This window comes from Citrus sinensis, chromosome 7 (genome assembly GCF_022201045.2).
Source record: "Citrus sinensis cultivar Valencia sweet orange chromosome 7, DVS_A1.0, whole genome shotgun sequence".
NCBI classification, from domain to species: Eukaryota; Viridiplantae; Streptophyta; class Magnoliopsida; order Sapindales; family Rutaceae; genus Citrus; species Citrus sinensis.
In genome coordinates, this window is record NC_068562.1 from 23,952,501 (window position 1) to 23,972,292 (window position 19,792).

General features: G+C 31.7%; 3 protein-coding genes across 4 annotated transcripts; 1 reads left to right on the plus strand and 2 right to left on the minus strand.

Moving 5' to 3' along the window:
* The first annotated feature begins 781 nt into the window (after positions 1-781).
* On the plus strand, positions 782-2,797 carry LOC102616131 (U-box domain-containing protein 26-like). The gene is made up of 2 exons (XM_006464949.4): positions 782-1,194; positions 1,368-2,797. Exon 2 carries the CDS (start codon positions 1,381-1,383, stop codon positions 2,584-2,586), a length of 1,206 nt encoding a protein of 401 aa, XP_006465012.1. The 5' UTR covers positions 782-1,194; positions 1,368-1,380; the 3' UTR covers positions 2,587-2,797.
* A 4,157-nt stretch (positions 2,798-6,954) lies between these two features.
* LOC102615836 (uncharacterized) lies at positions 6,955-8,459 on the minus strand. Its single transcript, XM_006464948.4, has 3 exons — positions 8,027-8,459; positions 7,486-7,624; positions 6,955-7,395 (listed from the first exon to the last, which is right to left on the minus strand). Exons 1-3 carry the CDS (start codon positions 8,396-8,398, stop codon positions 7,211-7,213), a joined length of 696 nt encoding a protein of 231 aa, XP_006465011.1. The 5' UTR covers positions 8,399-8,459; the 3' UTR covers positions 6,955-7,210.
* Positions 8,460-12,704: 4,245 nt separating this feature from the next.
* LOC102615344 (ras-related protein RABC1) lies at positions 12,705-16,387 on the minus strand. 2 transcript variants are annotated; one of them, XM_006464947.3, is made up of 7 exons: positions 16,123-16,387; positions 15,644-15,808; positions 15,490-15,558; positions 14,942-15,007; positions 14,355-14,476; positions 13,191-13,319; positions 12,705-13,069 (listed from the first exon to the last, which is right to left on the minus strand). In XM_006464947.3, exons 2-7 carry the CDS (start codon positions 15,780-15,782, stop codon positions 12,962-12,964), a joined length of 633 nt encoding a protein of 210 aa, XP_006465010.1. In that variant the 5' UTR covers positions 15,783-15,808; positions 16,123-16,387; the 3' UTR covers positions 12,705-12,961. The 2 variants fall into 2 exon arrangements, with proteins under 2 accessions (XP_006465010.1, XP_006465009.1); XM_006464946.4 differs by having other exon boundaries at positions 15,644-15,863.
* Positions 16,388-19,792: the final 3,405 nt, after the last annotated feature.

The window sequence follows — 19,792 nt, forward strand, 5'->3', positions numbered from 1 at the left end:
ATTTCGTTTGTCTCTAAGTATAATGAATTAGGTGTTAGACTTGGAAGTTTAAACAAAAATTAATTCATTATTCTAGTACACAATATGATCTATTCAATTTATTAAAATCAATTAAATTAAAAGAATCATAAATTTCTTGTAAACTCCAAAGATCATACTACATAAACTAGAAAACATTTATTAGTATAAATTGAATTGAACAATCAACCACCTTAATCTAACCTTACCAAACATCATTTAGTATATGAAAATAATATGTAAGCTCTGGAAAAATGAAAAGAAAAATTGCACAAACTTTCTTAATCATGATGCAACAATTTAAGGTCCAAAAAGAGGGTAGAGCTAGTAGAATAGAGTCTCTATCAATTGCAATAGCTCTTTACCTAAATTTTTTAATTTTCGTTACATTTCTTAAATTTTCTATAATAATTTAAGTTTTATCTTAAAGAAAAGGTTTATTACCAAAAAAAAAAAGAAAATTACAATTGCCACCAACTTTACTGTAATATTTGCACCGATAAATTGAAGCTATAGTTGGGCACTTGTGCTGATGCTCATGCACATCTTGGTATAGTAATCCTCTGTTCCCATGAGCCTTGTGACTATCATTACCATTCTCTCTCTCTCTCACAATCAGTCATTTTCTTTTTCGACCCAAGTCAGTGGATTCAAACTTCAATGAGATTAACAATAATTTTTTCTTTATTTTATTTTATTTTTGGTGGCTTGAGGTGGGTCAGTTTGACTGCATTGAAAAATATTGGAAAAAAATAAAAATAAAAAGGGAGGCAAAAGATGGAGGGGGCCATTACCACAATTATTCTATATTACTAGTTGCTGTTTCTCACTCATTTGCGCAGGATAAGGCCCAATTTCTTTGGCTCTCTCTAGTGTTTGTTCGCACGTTCTTGTTCTCTTCTTATTCCTCTTTTAACTAAGATTTCACTTTTTGCTTTCCCATCCCCTATCTCATGTATTGTTTGCCACCCTCAACTTTCAAACTATATCAAACAAAAACACAAAAAAAAAAAAGTTCTTAAGCTAGTTATGGACCCAAAATGAGTCTGAAATTTCTTAGCAGATGCAGATGCCAGATAAAGGTATCCGCCAATCCAAACCCGACCCGCTGCCATTCCTTTGCCAGTTAGAATCTGAGTTGAAAAACAGCCCTCCACCACGAAAGTGCTTTTAGAGGTTTGGCTTTTCATACCCATCTTGCATTAAATATTAGGTCAAATTTTCATGCTACTATAGGCATCAACTTCTAAAGATTCTCCACTAAACCTATAGTATATATCAATTCATTTTTCCTTTTTTTTTTCTTGTTTGTGGGTTCGTGTCATTTTCTCATCTTGATTCTTCTTCAGTTTTTGTTACTCCATGAAAGAAGATCGTCAAATGACAATCCCCCACTTATTCAGATGCCCAATAAGTCTAGACTTGTTCACAGATCCAGTGACTCTATGCACTGGCCAAACTTATGACAGATCAAGCATTGAAAAATGGCTTGCTGCTGGCAACCTCACATGTCCTGTAACAATGCAGACGCTTCATGATCCATCCATTGTTCCTAATCACACTCTTCGTCACTTGATCAATCAGTGGCTTCAAATGGGTGGTGGTCAACACTTTGATCCTAATTACTTGGCCACCATTGATTCTTTATCAGCACTCAAGCACAGTCTTCAATCTCATGAAGCTACCTTGGAAACCAAGCTTGAAATCGTACAAAAGATTCATGTTGTCTTAAGAGAATCGCCACCGGCTAGCAATTGTTTGATCCAGCTAGGCTTCTTGCCTTTACTACTGAAGCAGCTTTTTGGAAAAGCAGAATCCAAATTTTCACAAGTTTATGTCCAGTTTGTTGAGGAATCACTTTCTTGTGTTCAAAAGTTGCTGCTTGTGGGAGAAACAGAGAGCCTGAATCTGCTGAATGAAGAGTCCAAAATGGAATCTTTCATAGTTTTGTTTGAGCATGGAAGTTGCTCGATCAAGAAGCGCTTGTGTCATTTAGTGGAGGTAATAATATCCTCATCCCATGAGACAAAAGAGCTTTGCTGTAAGCTTGGTAAAGACGATAGGCTTTTGCGTGAAATTATTTCCCTTGTCCATCATAATTCCGAGGCATCTGATGCCGGAGTCAGGGCCTTTTCAGCATTATGTTCAACAGAAACTAATCGGAAAACTCTAGTTCAAGAAGGCGCGATAAATGGACTCATAGCATACATTTCGAATGCCTTAACACGCGAAAGAAGCTTAGCAGCCATAGCAATGGCTAGAATTGAGCAGCTTTTAGCAATAGAGAATAGCAAAGACGCTTTGATAAACAATCCTAATGGTGTTTATGCTCTTGTTAAAATGGTGTTCAGGGTATCTGATCACGAAGGCAGTGAAAATGCAATAAACAGTTTAATGATGATATGTTGTGATTCTTTACAGGCAAGAGAAGAAGCAATTTGTGCTGGAGTTTTGACACAATTGCTGTTGCTTCTACAGAGCCAATGCAGCAATAGGACCAAGACAAAGGCAAGAATGTTACTGAAGTTGCTTAGATCCAAGTGGGCTGAAGAGCTAAAGCATGTGTAGAGTACAGAGTATGTGGGGTCTTAAGACAAAAAATTGTATGTGGTCTCTTGTCTTCTTGAAGTGTCTGTATAGAATTGTCAATTTTATGCTGTCTCATTGCTCACTGAAATGTCTTCTTATTGTTACAAGTGAAATTATTACGTAGTGTCCCTTCAAGCTCCATAATTATAGAATGACGCAATCTAAATTCTCAGGTTCTTCTTCATGTTTACAGATATCCCCACTTTGTAAAATATAAATTTAATTTATACAATATCATAAAGAACCTTTCACTAACGTAAATACTCTGTATAATCTCCGCACTTTATAAAGTGCGGACATAATATTACATTCTAAAGTTATCAATTAATTTATACATCGACTTCATTCTCGGTATCAATGGAGCTTACATGTTCTAAAAAATTACAAGAAAACCAAAAAAAAATTGACTTGTTTTTTTGTCAAATTCATAATCTTAAAATCAAATTCACATTTTAAGTGAGGAATCTCATTAAACGTGATTTTAAATACGGACATCGGACCTTACCAATTGCTTAGACTTTGAGGCACTTATCATATTCCAAAGTACTGTAAAAACTTTGTTTATATCTTCGGAATTGATCGACATAGTCTTTCTCCTTAGTATATGACTTTTGTCCGTATGTAAATGCCGTGAGTAAGCCAAAGTGGAAAAAAAGACAAAATGATTCTAGCATTAAATCTGAATCAACCAGTGACCAGTCTACTCTAATCCAATTTGAGCTCAATAATCAATTTTCAAACTGTAAAGCACATGACATTATATCACACTGCTCATTCTATGCCTAATAGATTTGATAAAGACAGCAAGGTACGTGCCCTTGACCAACGCTATCAGAGGGAGGAAATTTTCAATTCCCTGATAGGGTTGGATTGTTCTAATTAAATGCAACAATCTTTTTTGAGAAATTTCTTCAATACTTCACTGCTTAATACACCCGCCTTACCAAACTTTTTTTGTGTGTGCATCTGCATCCATCCATCTTACAGCAACGCCTTCATGGTTTGATGAAATAAATATAGAGACTCTTTTATTTTTAAAAGTAGTCAGACAGACCGGTTTCTAGACTATTTGTTGAATGAAAAATAATTGGGTTAGTACAATCAAACTAGAAAGGGTGTATGTAACCATTTCTGAAAATAATAATAAGGTTTTCGTAACCATTTCTTCAAACCACGCGGGTGTTGCCTTCTGTTTTCCTATAATTATTGTTTTTGAACATTAATATATATGAAAGTTGATATTAATTCCCAAAATGTAATTCTGAAAAGAGATTCGAGTATCTTCATGTGCAAGTTATTTATTTATTTTCTCTTTTCCATATATTGTCGCATGTAACAAGTTTTTGTGACATACACAGAATGAAAATGTGTATACCATAAAAAAAAAACATATATTATCAATAACGAAAATATTGTTGTGAATGACAAAAAACATTGTAGATGTATAGTGCAGCAGATGCACCTTAGTCACACCCTTGTCCAAATATTTGAGCTACATCATAATAGAACTTATACAGAGAGAGTCCCAAACAGATCATTGGACAGTGTAGTTGAATAATTAGTCCAGGAATCATGTATCTTTGACTAATGGTTGCAATTTGGTTATATGGGTATAGTGCTTCTTCTCTTTACAGTTGAAAATGTGTAGAATGTCTGCAAACGAAATTCTAAAGTAGAAAGAAGCAATATACAAGTTGGGTTAATCTGCATATTGTTTCATAAAAATACCTTACGGGAACACATAGCCGGCAGCGCCTAACCTAACAAAGCTGAAAAGAAAGTCCAAATGTCTTTAATGGAAAGGACCCACAAACAACAATCAGAATGAAGAATCAATTGGTGGGTGACTCTGTGCCTTTAAATAAACAGATGTGAAGACAAATAGACAATGGTCCATATTTTCTGCTTAGGCATACCAAAGTTTGGAATGGGGCACTTCCTTGTTGCCCCAAAACAAGAGAAAATGATGAAGAAATTGCAACTCGCCACATTTATGCTACTGCTACATTACCAAACTTTCATAGAAAAATTTAAGAACAATAGTCAAAAGGTAAGCTAACTTACAGGCGGCAGCAACAGCATCATTATGCAGACAGGAATGGTCGTAAATAAATCTAGGGTAATGATAAACAGCATTTAGAAATTATTTTCTTTGCAAAATTCTGTCAAAAGTGCACAAAAAGTCAGCATTTCGGCACTCACAGTCCAAAATACTTGTCTATTATTGTATCAAAATATGTTACAAGAATATTAATAATCTCAAGAAGTCAACCAATTGGGGGAAACTAGATGCGCTTCAATCCTACTAATGACAGATAGCACTGAATGCAAAAACTATAAGTTTGCTCTTCAAAAGAAATCACGCTACAAATAGCAATTTTCTTATCATTCAAATCATAAATACTTAAAATTTTTCAATAATACTAGATTACCAAATAAGGATCCCACCTACTGCATCAATTATAGATTAATATATAAAAGGCACAAAAATCGTAATAGTGTCGGGGATCATGCATTAGAATATTCAAATGACAAAATAAAAATTAAAAAAAAAAATTCCAGTTCAAAATTCTATTTTTACTCATTAAATTCTACATTATATTTCTTTATCTGGAAAGGGCTTGACCTTGAGTTTTAATCAAAATCATTTCATACATTTTTATATACCAGCTTCAACTTGTGATCTTGCTACTTTAAACGAGGTTTTCATTCAAATGCACTAAAGATCATAGGGATCATGATAAGCAATAACAGAAGTGGAAAATATAATAACCATGTGCATCAAGCTGAAACTTCTTTCTTGCCCACAATTTTTTCATCACTCATTAACCGGTTGTTTCATCTACACAAAATTCACTGATTCCAGCGACCCTTTTTTTGCCAACAACACTTTTGACATCATATAAACTCAAATATTCAATTCAAGGCTAAAATAAAAAAGAAGAAGAAAATTGATAATAGTTCTACTTCTGCAGTTCAGAACTTGTCAGTTTTCTCCACATCAGAAGAATTGGGTTCACATAAAGGAATCCTAGAGGCAAAATGTCAAAGAAACTTCAAGAACTTGAGTTGAGCTTTTGACAATTTGTTTTCTAGATTCTTTAGTTTAACATTCTGATTACATAATTTGAAAATAGAGTTAGGCTAAACCAAGGAGGCTCATAAACCTTATTTTTTAAGACAAAATTAAAGGTAACACAATTTAATTAATTTGTGTATACTTTCTTTTATGCATTTGACTGCTTTTACAACCAATGGACAATGTGCATTATCATGCTTAGGCTTGTCATAGATCTGATAAACAGAGAGCAGAGAAATACTATTACTTGAACTTAGAATGTTCACAACAAAATAAAATAAAAGGAAGTGTGACGGGGGCTAGATATATAATAGGAGAAAGGAGATAAAACTGATGGAGAAGTGGGAATGGTCATATTCTAGTTGTGTGAATCTATAGTCCATGGAACAACTCGTATATAACAGTACGTGATCTATTCTAACCAGAAAAGCGTGTAAATAATCAGACATCAGTAATCTTCTACCTAAATATGAACGGTGCATTTACATCACTAAGGCAATAACAACAAAATACTTTTGCTATCCCCAAGGGGAAGCAAGAAAATAAGAGATCGATTCGCCCTAACACCAACCTTGAAGTGGGCAAGAATTACCTTGTGTTTGTGCATGTTAGGGGAAAAAAATGCTTGTTCTAGAATATCAATGAAGGGGGCGAGAAAATATACAGAAGACCGGAAATTCATTGCATGCTGAACTGCTATAAGTTGCATGCACATAGCTTCAATAGAAAGAAAACATAAAGGGCAAAAAAATGCGGAAACATTCAGGGAATTGAAAGTACTATGTATATCTTTTTCCAATCACTATAATTGTGTATTGAAATATACAAAATATCGTGTTGTTGTTCACAACAAAATAAATAAAAAGGAAGTGCGATAGGGGCTAGATATATGATAGGAAAAAGGAGATAAAAGTGACAGAGAACTGGGAATGGTCATAATCATATTTGAGAAACCAGGAAATAAAGAATTCTAGTAGTGAGAATCTATAGTCCATGGAACAAATCGTATATAATAGTATGTTATCGATTCTAACCAGAAAAGCCTGTAAATAATCAGACATCAGTAATCTTATACCTAAATACGGTACATTTACATCACTAAGGCAATAAAAACAAAACATTTTTGCTATCCCCAAGGGGAAGCAATAGAATAAGAGATCAATTCCCCCTAACACCAACCTTGGAGTCGGCAAGATTTATCCTGTGTTTGTGCATGTTAGGGGGAAAAAATGCTTGCTCTAGAATATCAATGAAGGGGAAATACAATATACAGAAAGAACAGAAATTCATTGCATGTTGAACTGCTATAAATTACATCCACCTAGCTTCAAGAGAAAGAAAACATAAAGGGCAAAAGACTGCAAAAACATTCAGGGAATGGAAAGTACTATGTATATCTTTTTCCAATCACTGTAATTGTGTATTGAAATATACAAAACATCGTGTTGTTGTTATACTATATTCACATAGCCGGGAAAGTTGGTTTTGATCCATAATAAGCTGTATAAAATACAACATGAATCCCTAGGAAAGTGTGATGAAGTGTCGCAAAGAACTAACCAAACTTGGAGGCCAATGCTTTGTATCTTTAACATATGAGAGGTCTGTATAGTGAGGATCAAGCAGAGTTGCTATTGTGAACTGGTTTTCAGCAAGCAACAGTGCGTGTTTGTCCACATATAACGCTGCTGCTAAAGCCGCATGCACCTCTATTAAACCAACAAAAAAATTGCATAATGAGAGGAAATCCTGAACCAAAAACCTTCCTTCTCTTCCATTAATAAACAATGTGAAATTACCAGGATATCCCTTCAAAGAAATTGAAACATCCTCCATCTCTGCAATTGCTTCTTCCCTGTCACCAACCTCATACAGCGCAAGTGCTCTACCCACTCTTGCATACTCAGAGAATGCAAAATCCTTGTAATTCTCAACTACCTGCAATCAAATTCAATTATACAGGTGATTTCAAATGAAACTCTTTAATAACCAAAACTATCTTTGCCTCAAGTATTATTATCGCGGGTCCTACTCTACAGCCCTTAGTTATCACAAAAATCATCAGGTATTTTATTTTTTAAAGACCTCACCTCAATCTTTGTCAGCTATACATGTTATACACAATCTTAACTTAATCCAATAACAAATATTTGAATCATAAGTCAAAATAGGCTTAGCAAAACAGAAGCATATATCAATAATCAATCAACGTAATAATAAAGAGCCACTTAAATTGCCAATTGATTTTCCTTATGTTAGAAACAACAGATATAAATATTTCAATAAACCCATTTCAGTTGCATCAATCAAAATTTGGAAAAAATAAATAAAAGTACTAACAAGAGTGAAGTACTGAAGTGCTTTGTTGAAGTCACCAATGGCCTGCAACTCTCTTCCTTTCTCCAGCAGCTCCAAAGCATCGGACACTCTGCTAGAGACAGCAGCGCTGGCGTCTTTCTCAGCCTGAGTCAGGGGATCATAAGTCGCGGCAAAGGCATCAGAAGAAGAGGGTTTATTTGTAATTTTACGATTATTTGGGAGAAGAAGAAGAGAAGAGAAAGGGAGAGAGAAGAACAGCAAGCGCCTGCTGGTTAATGGCAACTGCAATGGGGTTTTTGGGGTTTTAATGGGGTTTCGTCGTTGGGCTTCCGATTGTGAACCGGAGAGAAGCAGATGGCAAACGGGTGCTTGATATGCACCCATGGCCGTCATTCTTCTATTTAGAAACTAGTTTATTTTGTCTCTTCATTTTAGTTACATATCTTTTCCAGTTTGGCTTGGCTAAAAAAAAAATAAATAAGGCTTCAACTAGCGTTCGCAATATGGAAATTTACAAAATTAATCCAAAACTTTTGTCAATTTTTAAAATTATCCCTCCAAATTTATTTCCGTCAACATTAGCCAAACAACATTCAAAGTGATGAAAATATCCCTCTCATTCACCAAACTTCCTCTCTCTCTAGCGAACGATTCTCTCCTAAGTTCACTTATTTCCAGTGACTTTTTGGAGTCCATTCTCGACAACTAACGTCACCAAAATTTTGACCAAGATCTGAAATCAACAGTTAGTTCAAAAACTCTAGATTTTATTACATGTTTTATTGTCTTTTCTTCTTTTATGTTGTTATTTTTTTTGTTGTGTTGGTGATGGTAAGGGAAGCTTGAATAATTTGTGATGTCGGTGGCTTAGGTGAAGTTGTTGGTGTGGGTGATGACCAAATTTGTGGGGATGTGGGGTGCCGGCTATGGCTAGGCATAGCACCTGATCAGGTGCGACAAGGTGAGATAGTTATTGTCTCTTGGTGCGACAGGCACCTGTTGCACCAACATACAATGCCACCAAAACTCTTGTCGCACCATATCAATTCAACAAATGCCTCTTAACACTTTGGTAATGCAAAAACAAAACATAAATAATTTAAGAAATATTTTATCAAACGCCTAAATGTGCAATATTTCTACAAAACTAATTTTTTTTCAATTAGCTTACTTAGGTTTTGGACTCTAATTCACTTTATTAGAATCGTGTCGGATTGGTGTTGAATTCGGTTGTATTTGATCGAACTTCATTTTTATCGTTGCCGTTTGCCACTACTGGTGATGATTCAAGAGGGAAAAGTTGTGTTTGGCTAACAAGGATATCGAAGTTGGGATTGAACTAACAAGGGTATTTTGGGATAAAATATTTGTGTTTGGCTAGTTATGATAAAAAAAAATTAAGGGTTAAATCTGAAAAATGACAAATTTTTTTAGTTAATTTTGTAAATTTCCCCAATATAATGGGATCAGACGGTATTTGCAAATTAAAAGCATGTATCAATATTTACCCATTTTAGTTATGTACTGTATATATAAATGGGATAAAAAAATATTTTATTTTTATTCTTTTTTTTTGGATAAAAATTTACCCTAATCTTATCTCATTTCATTATCTTGAACAGTTTAAAATATAAATAACTAAATTTTGACATTTTTTTTCTTTTAAAAATCATCATAATTCAATATAGTAAAAATTTTGAATAAATACAAAGTAAAATAATCAAATATTAATTTCATTTTGACTACGTGCATACTCAAATATAATTTTTTGCTAATATTTTTTAATTGTCTATTTACTTCCATTACACATAAACATTGGACAGTAACCATTTTATATTTTGATCATAAAAAATATAAAAATTTAATTTTAATTGTGGCTTTTGGTTGACTCTTCACTTTCTAATTTTAGCCTTTAGGTTTTAACTTTGAACGTTACTTAAGTTGAAGTTATAAAATTTAAAAATGTAGAATATTTTTAAAATTATATATTAATGAGATATACAAGACATGACGAATTTTTATAACCAATCCTCTTTTAGTCTCACAAATAAAAGTATGACTTATTTTTTGTTCTTCCCATATTAATTTAAAATATAAATATATATTTTAATCTCATATCAAACGGGATGGAATCCCGGAAAACCCCATCCTTAGTTTCTACAAAAAAACAAAAGTGCTTTCGTGAGGGCTGATTAAGTTTGCACCGTCACCAATGCTACGGTGCGTGATAATACACTTGGAGGTGTTTGGTACCCCTCGTTGCATGGAGTTGCATTTGCATTAGCAATGCAGCCCCATGCCTGGGACGCCAAATTAATGTATTAGGGTGCATTATGATGCGGCAACTTGGTGCAAGCTTGTCTTCTTCTTCTTCTTCTTCTTTTTAACTTTGTAATAATAATAAATAAATATAATATTTTTAATTTAATATAATATTATATTATATTTTTTTATTTTTACAATATAATTTTTAGTACAAATTAATGGATTTATAATTTATTATTCAATAATATTATATTTTATTTTAATTTTTATTGTATTAACATGTAACTGAATAATGTATTATTTAATTATATTATAATAATTAATATATATAATTGATTAATCTTTAATAAGTTAATATAACTAATAATAAATACTTAAATAATATATAAAAAGAAAAATATAACATAATATTAAATTATTTAGTTATACATAGTAATTAATATATACAAATTGATTATTATTCAGCAATTTAATATTTCTGATAATAAATAGTTAAATAATATAATATATTATAATATACATTATTTAATTATATTACAATGATTAAATTAGTTATTTTTAAATAATTTAATATAACTAGTAATAAATATAAATATGAATAAATTTGAAAAATATTAATTAAAATTTGATAATATAAATAATTACTAGATTATTTGGCACAATTTATTTTGCTTGTGAATATGTTACAATAATTGTATCACTTTATTATTTTGTAATTATCTTGTGGAATGTATAAAATATTATTTTATCATCCTAAAATGATTTTTAACTAATCTTGAAAACTTTAACTATTTATTTATGTTGTTGTATTATTTAGAGATTATTTAATTAAATTATTTGGTTCGATCTTTATTCCACAGGCTATATATTTAAAAAATACTGAAAAATACATTTAAAAAAGTTAAGGCTATAAGCTTCAATCTTTATAAAATATTATGATAATTTTTAATATTTTTATTAAAAATGTTAAATTTCTAAATATATACTTTAAATTAATCACAAAAAATTAATACAGTACACTGCAGCATCAAACATAGTATAATTAAAAATTAATACAGTATAGTACCAAATATTATATAATATTTTTATAATACAATACTAATATAATCTAATATAATACAATACAATACAATACATTTGCATTAAAATAATACGATATAATATGTCAAACATACCCCAAGTCTTTATTGGCGAAATGTTCATAACATAGCTTTGCTAATAGTGACTCCCCGTAAGTACTGTCACACACCAACGTTCACTTGATTTGCACTTGATTGAAATCATGCTTTCATATATTTCTTATGGTAACTATCATAGTATTAACATCCTATATGTGTAAACCAAGAGAGTCCCAGTGCTCTTAGGGCGGCAATTTGGATCTAAATTTATTTATTCGAATTGATTTGAATTAAATGTGTTTAAGTTCAGAAAAATTAATTTGTTTATTAAAATGGTTAAATTCGATTTGATTTTTTTTAAAATTAATAAACTGAATACATATTAGAGTTTACTAAGGTAACGTTTGTTTTTTATCTGAAATATGAATAGATTTGAATTTAACTAAAGTCTGAATGGGTCTAAATATAAACATCTGCATGACATTTTATTTTTAATAACTAAATGTAAGTGACATTTTATTTATTTTTATCAATAAAAAACATCTTGAGCGTGGTTGTTTAACATTTATGTCATATAAGTCAAAACAACTAAAAAGATTAGGTTTTATAATTTAAGAAATAAGTATAATTAATAGAGATATTTTAAAGATATAATATTTCTTTATCATTCAAACATTTTTCCAGTCAAATAAATATTACAAAAGTTTATTTTTTCTATTCAAATGTAAATGTTTAAAAAATTATATATAAGTTACAAAAAATAAACAAGCATATTTTAGAAAAGATATAAAATTAATAAATGTAAGACTTCATATACTTAATAAACAAAACTCTAAATCATTTATTAAATAAGTTATATACGATTGGAATACTAGTTTAATTCATTTAAAATTTGCTTTTTTTAAATTACTTTATTTACTTTACGAATTTTAAAAATTTTAAAGTTATAAGGCTAAATAAAGTATTAACTGAGAGTATAATAAAAAGAAAAAAAGTGGTAAAATGGGTAAATTTCCCAAAAGAAAGCATGAATGAAATGAGATATGTGACATTTTAGTTTGTTTGATTTTATTATTTTTGTAGATAATATTCATTTATTAATCGAGTCCAATTCTCGATTCGTTTTTAATGCATCAGTTAATTTCGAACTTTGTCGAATTTTGAGAAGTTCATCGAGAAGATTTGGGTCATCAGACTAAATTTTCTATAGCATATAATCAAAACATTTTGATGGACCTATTAAATAAAATCACTTAAATAATCCAACATTCTCACTCAAATTCACCTCTATTACCATTGTAAGATTTAAGAGCAAATGGAGATCAAATCTGTACGGCCATATCAGTGACTATTTCAAGACTTGAAAAAAGGAATGAAATGTTGTTCAATGTCGACAAAATGAGTCTGGAGAGGCAGCATGAATCACAGCATTACTATATTACATGTAATCAGCACTGCAGTTCATAATAAACTATAATAAAATAAATAATTTCTTTGGGATTAAAAGAGGAAAGACCACACTTAAGTTAGAGGGTAGGACGTGATGTGAGGGAAATTCAGCAAGTAATAAGAATCAGCAACAACCGCTTGCAGCTGCATCAGCTTCTGGTGGCTTCTGTTTAAAGATGTTCTTCTTCAAACCTTTGGATCCCTCCGCCAAGAGGCTTGGTGTATCTAAAATCTGCAGCAAAAGTTAAACATATTAAGCAATAGGAAGAATAAGAAAGAAAATTTAAGCCATGCCCGAGCACCCTACAATACGAGAGTTCAAGCAAGGCCAATACAGTTTTTATTTTTCATACCTTTAGAACAAGCTCTTCAAAGCACTGCTGTACGTTGACACGAGTTTTAGCACTGCATTCAATAAAAAGGCATCCATATTCCCTCGCAAAGTTTATGCCCTCTTTCTTTGTCACAACCCTTTCACTTTCCTGCAAGGAAAAATGGTTTAGCTATGCAGCAAAACCTTGATGGCACACAACAATTTATACATCCATGCCTAGAGTTGAGTCCAACAACAAATGTAACAAATTATGAGCCAGACTATACAAACTCTTACAGTACTCAAGTTCACATATATACATGCCAAAATGAGAGCAAGAGGATGAATAAGTGGGAGGTCAGCAGTGCACAGAGAGATTAAAAGAAAAGAGAGAGAGACAAGGAAAGGAGATTCTTGTTGTACAGCACAAGGTAAGGCAAGAGCCTTGATCACACCATTTAAAGTGCAAATTCATACAAAAATAGAGAAGCATGAAACATGTTAATTGCCTCAAATTAATTTGTTAAAAAAGTGGGAGGTTAGAAGCGCACAGAGAGATTAAAAGAAAAGAGAGAGAGAGAGAAGGAAAGGAGATTCTTGTTGTACAGCAAGAGGTAAGGCAAGAGCCTAGATCACACCATTTAAAGTGCAAATTCATACAAAAATAGAGAAGAAGCATGTTAGTTGCCTCAAATTAATTCCTTAAAACCTCTAGTTTTGAATGCCATAACAGATTTTGTCCCCAAGCTGCTCATACAAGAGTTTTAATGAAGAACGAATTTTGTACATCTAATCCAACGGTTACATAGTAATATAGCGACTATTGAATGACAGTCAGTTTGACCTCTTATGTTCTCTCCCACTTCCACAATCCTCTTAATCATGCTAGCATGAAATTGTATTTAATTTCCATTTAAGCATGCAAAAAAAATTGAAGGATATGAAAAGATCCAACCTTCCCCACTCCTAGAAACTTTGAGCATATGCATGCTTGTAACAGGCAATTTTGACTATCAACAACTAAGCAAAAATATGGTTAAAAGAGAACACAGTACCCATTCTGTGGGTTCTGCATCCATAACCAAGACACTGATTTTCCATTTTCTTTGAAACGGAGCATTAAATATTAAAGCATTTAAACTACAAATAACTTAAGAATACAGTCCGTACAGGAAGGACAGTGGTTAAAGCACTGAAACAATACCTTATCAACTTTGTTTCCAACGAGCAATTTGATACAATCTTGGTTTGTTGAGTATAAGTCAATTTCCTTAGCCCATACATCAGAAAGATTAGTAAATGTGTCTCGCCTTGTAACATCATAAACTGTTGCAATTTAAACCAAACTATCAATTTTCACAGTCTAAGTAATCAGAAAATCATATAAACTAAACAGCACAATGATGCAAGTTAACCAAAAATCAGATAAGTTTAATGTAGATAAACATTTATTCACGACTGACTGACTGTATCATTTAGTAAAAAGAAATGGAGATATTAAAATGTCAGCCAAAAACGTGCAAATACAGTTGTATACTTCAGAACTTGTATGGATAAAGGAAGGGATTAAAATAAGTTTAAAGGAAACGAAAAAGAAGTGTAGTTACTTTGGATAAGCCAATCTCTGAAAAATATGAAATCGCTACTACAAAGCCCAGACAGAGTCAAGATGCTCTATACATTGGAAAAGGTTAATTCAACATTAAACAATGTTCTTCAATGAGGCATTAGCCAGAAATTTTCCTTGAAAAATAAACAAAGTAACTACACTAAAAAGATGAAATTAAATACCCATAATGATGCCTTGTGCACCCCTGTAGTATGAACTAGTCAATGTCCGAAATCTCTCCTGACCAGCTGCACAATCAAACATTCAGCACTAGTAAGTTAGAGTTGGCCAAGAACAAACCTTTTCTCTGTAGAGAGCCAAACTCTTTAGCTAAGATATAGCAACATAAAAACCCACAAATCAAAAACAGACTCATCTTATCTTGGAAATGTGCTTTTATGTTGTTACAAATGGCCAGTGTCCTCAACAAGATTGAACATAAGCACTTAAAAGTCACAAACAAACAATCATGTATTTTTGGGTTTTCAAAAATATCTCTTCAAGTTCACAAAATGCAGCAATAAATCAGTGTATAACTAGAATCTGCAATTTGTTTTAAAACATAAGATGAATAATGCAAATCTTAAGTTCAATGTAATTTAATAACAACTCAATTTCACCGCTACGGTGAAAACCTAACACAATGATGAGGCACAATATAAGGAAATAGCACAAATACGACGCAGTTTAACATCATCAAATAATATATGGGGCACGCATTTGTTGTTACCTGTATCCCAAATTGCAAGTTTCAATTTCTTCCCCCCAACATCAACATATTTCACCTTAAAATCGACACCTACGCAAGAAAGCAAAAGGAGAATAAGGCTATTAACAAAATGCAATTTTAAACACTCCTTTGCACATATTCGTGTAACACTTACCAATAGTGGGCGAAAGCTCTTCAAAGTTGTCAGAAGTGAAGCTCAATAGGAGACTACTTTTACCAACACCAGAATCTCCAATCATCAACAACTTGAACAAGTAATCAAATTCTTGCTGACTTGCTGATGATGAATCCATCTAAATTTGACTCTCTTTCTCAAAAACTGCCACCAAAATCCAAATCCCACAAACCCCAAAATCACCACCACCTCAACAGCACTATATATCAATCAAAATTGAACAAATTACCATTATTCCTAGCATAAAAATAAAATAATTAAACAACCCAATTACTCAAACAGTCAAATGAATCGTGGAAATCAATTAAATATGCCAAAATTGGAGGATCCCAGTTCGATTTTTATCATATAATTCAACGTGATTAATAACTAAGATCGGAATTCATACACATATCCACAAGTGAACGCACGTGCATGGAAATAAAAAAAAAAACGGAGAGAGTGAGGGGTCGAAATACCTGAAATTTGATGAATGAATTACAAAGACGATAGGCAAAAGTAGGATCTGTTCACTGTGGTCACAGAAAAAGGTGAAAATGGAGATCGCGATCGTTGTCGTCGCAGTGCTGTAATTGTTATTAGTTTCGTTTATTTAAAAAAAGTTCTATTGGGATTTCGACATGTTAACATACAGAATAATTCGGTGTTAATGCTGAAAGCGAGAGTAAAATTGAAATATGTGCTACATGATCTCTTTAAAGTTTAAATATTGAACCACAAGCAACAACATTTCGTGCTTTATTTTTTATACACATTTATTTATTTTTTTCCGTTTCTTTTTTATTTTGGAGTCGTAAGATTTTAAACGAAGGATAGCCTAATTTAAGTTCTCATAGTATGTGTCCTTAAATCTTTTTTTATGATAAATGTTGGGATTTATATCATTACTACGTAACGATAAATAGGGATTTGATTGAGTGGTATTGAGATTGTTTTATTTTGGGGTAAATATTTACCTACGATTTAATGTTTCGTACTTCATAAAAAAGACACAACTTTTTTTTTTATTTTACAATTTTCCACAAGAAACTTATAAAATATATCATTACTTTTCCACTAACATCATAAAAGATAAATCAGAATATTAATAGAATGATTATTTTGTCCCTGATTGTTAAAATACTATTTATTGGTTGTTAATTTTGAATATTTTTGGAATATGTTGTTGTCTTGAATTGATGAGAACAAACTATAAACTCTAAATTCTCTATGACTGGATTTATGTTTTATTTTTTTAATAATGGGAAAAATTATAATTTTTAAAGTTTCTCATAACTGATTTTATGGTTATTTTAAATGTATTTTGAATAATTATAATTGTTTCTATTGATGATTTGTTGTTGTTGAAAATTTGTTATTGTTGTCAAAGATATGTCATTCAGGATGGATTATGTGAATATTTTTTTTACGCTGTAAATGAACTACAAATAAAATTAGTTAGGGTGCTTATTTTGGAAGATTTTATATCTTTAAAATAATAAGTTTGATGAGTTAATATAGCTAATTTTATAGTCCTCATTGGTCCCAATAACTAAAAATGAAAACTTTTTTAGGTTATTTAGCTAGGGTTAAAAAGGTTTTTTTTTTTTTTTTATGTTCAGGGGTAGAATATTTATTTTATCAATATTCCGGTAGATTAGATCTTCTAACAATGTTAATAGAAAAGTAAAAAAGTAATGCAATTTATAAACTCCATGTTGATATCTGCAAAAGAAAAAAAAAATTAGTGTGAGATGGCGAAAAATTAATGGTCGGAAAATATTTGCTCTTTCTTTTATTAACCACTTATGTTTGAATCTTATAAGAGGTAAGGACGAATTATTAATTTTAACTTTCCTAACTTCCTATTTGCCTTAAAAAACATCTTGTATTTGAAAGAGGGTTCATGGTTATTATACTTGTTATCTAGTAGTGAGTTGATGCCCTGACCATCAAGATTGAAGACAATAGTTTAACTCACTTTGTGAGGAACTCAACATAAATGTTGGTGAGGTAGATACAACTACTCCAATATTAGTGAGACTAAACATACTTTTTTATATAGAGGGGAGGGGTGTTGTGCAAATTTTAATGTACTCGCAAGCGCACGAATCTATTGTAGTATAGACTAATGGTGACGAGTGTCGATCCCACGAGGAGGTGGATTTTAATTATATATAGAATTAATTTTGTAAATGGGTAGTTGGATTTATGGGGGAAATGATTTGGAATATGCTAATACTTAAATTAAAATGGCGAGAATAAATTCTAAAATTGGAATTGCAATGGAGAGAATAAATTGAAGAGAAAATCTATTAAATTGACGTACTTGGGTATCTGGATCCGTATCAACATGCATCATGGGCTAAATAATCCGTATTAATGCCAATTAAATCATGAGGGGGGAATCCACACCTCATGAACCACGCTCTAATCAATATGGTGCTAAGGGCTTATCGTGCCAAATAATAATAACCTTATACTAGAGAGCCGGTGTAACCAAGGCGGTATCTAGACAAGATTAGTATTATTTGTCGACGAGAAGTCAAAACATCCACAAAAATTAGAGGGGAAGAGAAAGTAAATTTACCAAATTAAGCCCATGACACATGTTGAGACTTCACCTTCAACCCAAGCTTGAAAGAAAATTAGCCACTCATAATTGAACTAGGGGCAAAATGGAAATTTATTAAAATACGAAGAAAATACAAGATGGAGAAGGAATTACAGAAAATGGATCCCAAAAATGGATTCAGAGATATCAAATTAGGGGGGAGAGGCCCCCTTTTTATAGATACATGGAGTAAATCATGGCCATCGGATTAAAAACAGTTTGGACGCTCAGGATTGCGCCACGTCATCAGTCAACAGTCCACGGTTTGACCACGCGGATGAACAGTAACACGGTTTGACCCGACTTTGAACAGTAACGCGGTTTGACCCGGATGAACAGTAACGCGGTTTGGTTGAAAATAATCCTGTGTGATGCATGCACCGTACGCGAGATTTTTCGTCCACTGATATGCTGCCACGTCACCATCAACAGTACATAAGAATTTTAGTCCAACAGGATCGTGACACCTCATCAGTCAATGCCACATCATCGGTCAATGCCACGTCATCATCCGTCTATGTGAACAGTGTCGTGAACAGTAACGTATACAGTACCGTACACGTGAATAGTACCGTACATGTGAATAGTGCCATTTTTCCTTTTATGCTCCTCCTAAGGTTTTCGACCGTCCTGAGTTCAAAAGTGATGTCCGTTTTGCCGTCTGATCTCTCCTTTATTGTGAAATGACTATAATGCCCCTAAAATACATAAAATACTTAATTAAAATAAAACACATGTAATTAAATCACAAGAAGGTTAAATATATAAAAGTAAGGGTTGTTAGTAAGACTTAAAATGTAAAATGATGGTTTTCTCCTTTATAAATATGCATTTTCTAACACTCAACAAGGGGGATATAGAGTTTTGCCTCTAATTGACACAGATTTTTATGTTGGGCTTAATAAAATAAATCTATTAATTGTGTTATAAATGTATGAATTTAAACTTATTGTAGGCCTTAGATTGTAGAATAATTTTATAATAAAAGTATCTATTACTTCAATAAAGTGAGGGACAAGTTAAAAAGTTAAGAAAATATATACTTCAATGTAGTGTACCTTATCTTGTAACTAAAGATTCCCTTAAGGAGTATTTAGTACCTTGTATTGTATTTTGCTACATTACATTAACATTGTATTAATATGTTATATAGTGTTTAGTGTTACATTGTATTATATTAATTATTAAATTAATATCATTTAAATTTATTATCATTTCATTATCAATTATATTAAATAACTATCTTTATATTAATTAATAATATAAGAATATAATATTATATGATAGTATAATAAAAAATAATATTATTAAATAAACTAATATTAGAATATAATTTATTTTTATATTTGATTTATTATAATAAAAATAAAAAATAATTAAAAAACATTTGCCTCAACTTGAGGCATTAACTTTGGCCTTAATTGAGTGGCAAAAGTTAACGCATCCTTGGGTTTGTGTAATGCGCCTAAATGGTCCAGTGTGGTTCATTATATTAGGCTCATTATTATGCACCATAATGAGCTCCCATATTTTGC

Coding starts and splice junctions, on each gene's coding strand:
- LOC102616131 (XM_006464949.4), top strand. CDS start 1,381: ATGAAAGAAGATCGTCAAATGACAATCCCCCACTTATTCAGATGCCCA.
- LOC102615836 (XM_006464948.4), bottom strand. CDS start 8,398: ATGACGGCCATGGGTGCATATCAAGCACCCGTTTGCCATCTGCTTCTC. Junction 7,625..8,026: donor CACTTCAGTACTTCACTCTT/GTTAGTACTTTT, acceptor ATTTGATTGCAG/GTAGTTGAGAATTACAAGGA. Junction 7,396..7,485: donor TTCTTTGAAGGGATATCCTG/GTAATTTCACAT, acceptor TTGGTTTAATAG/AGGTGCATGCGGCTTTAGCA.
- LOC102615344 (XM_006464947.3), bottom strand. CDS start 15,782: ATGGATTCATCATCAGCAAGTCAGCAAGAATTTGATTACTTGTTCAAG. Junction 14,477..14,941: donor TGCACAAGGCATCATTATGG/GTATTTAATTTC, acceptor AAATTGCAACAG/TTTATGATGTTACAAGGCGA. Junction 13,320..14,354: donor TTGGAAACAAAGTTGATAAG/GTATTGTTTCAG, acceptor TTTTCCTTGCAG/GAAAGTGAAAGGGTTGTGAC.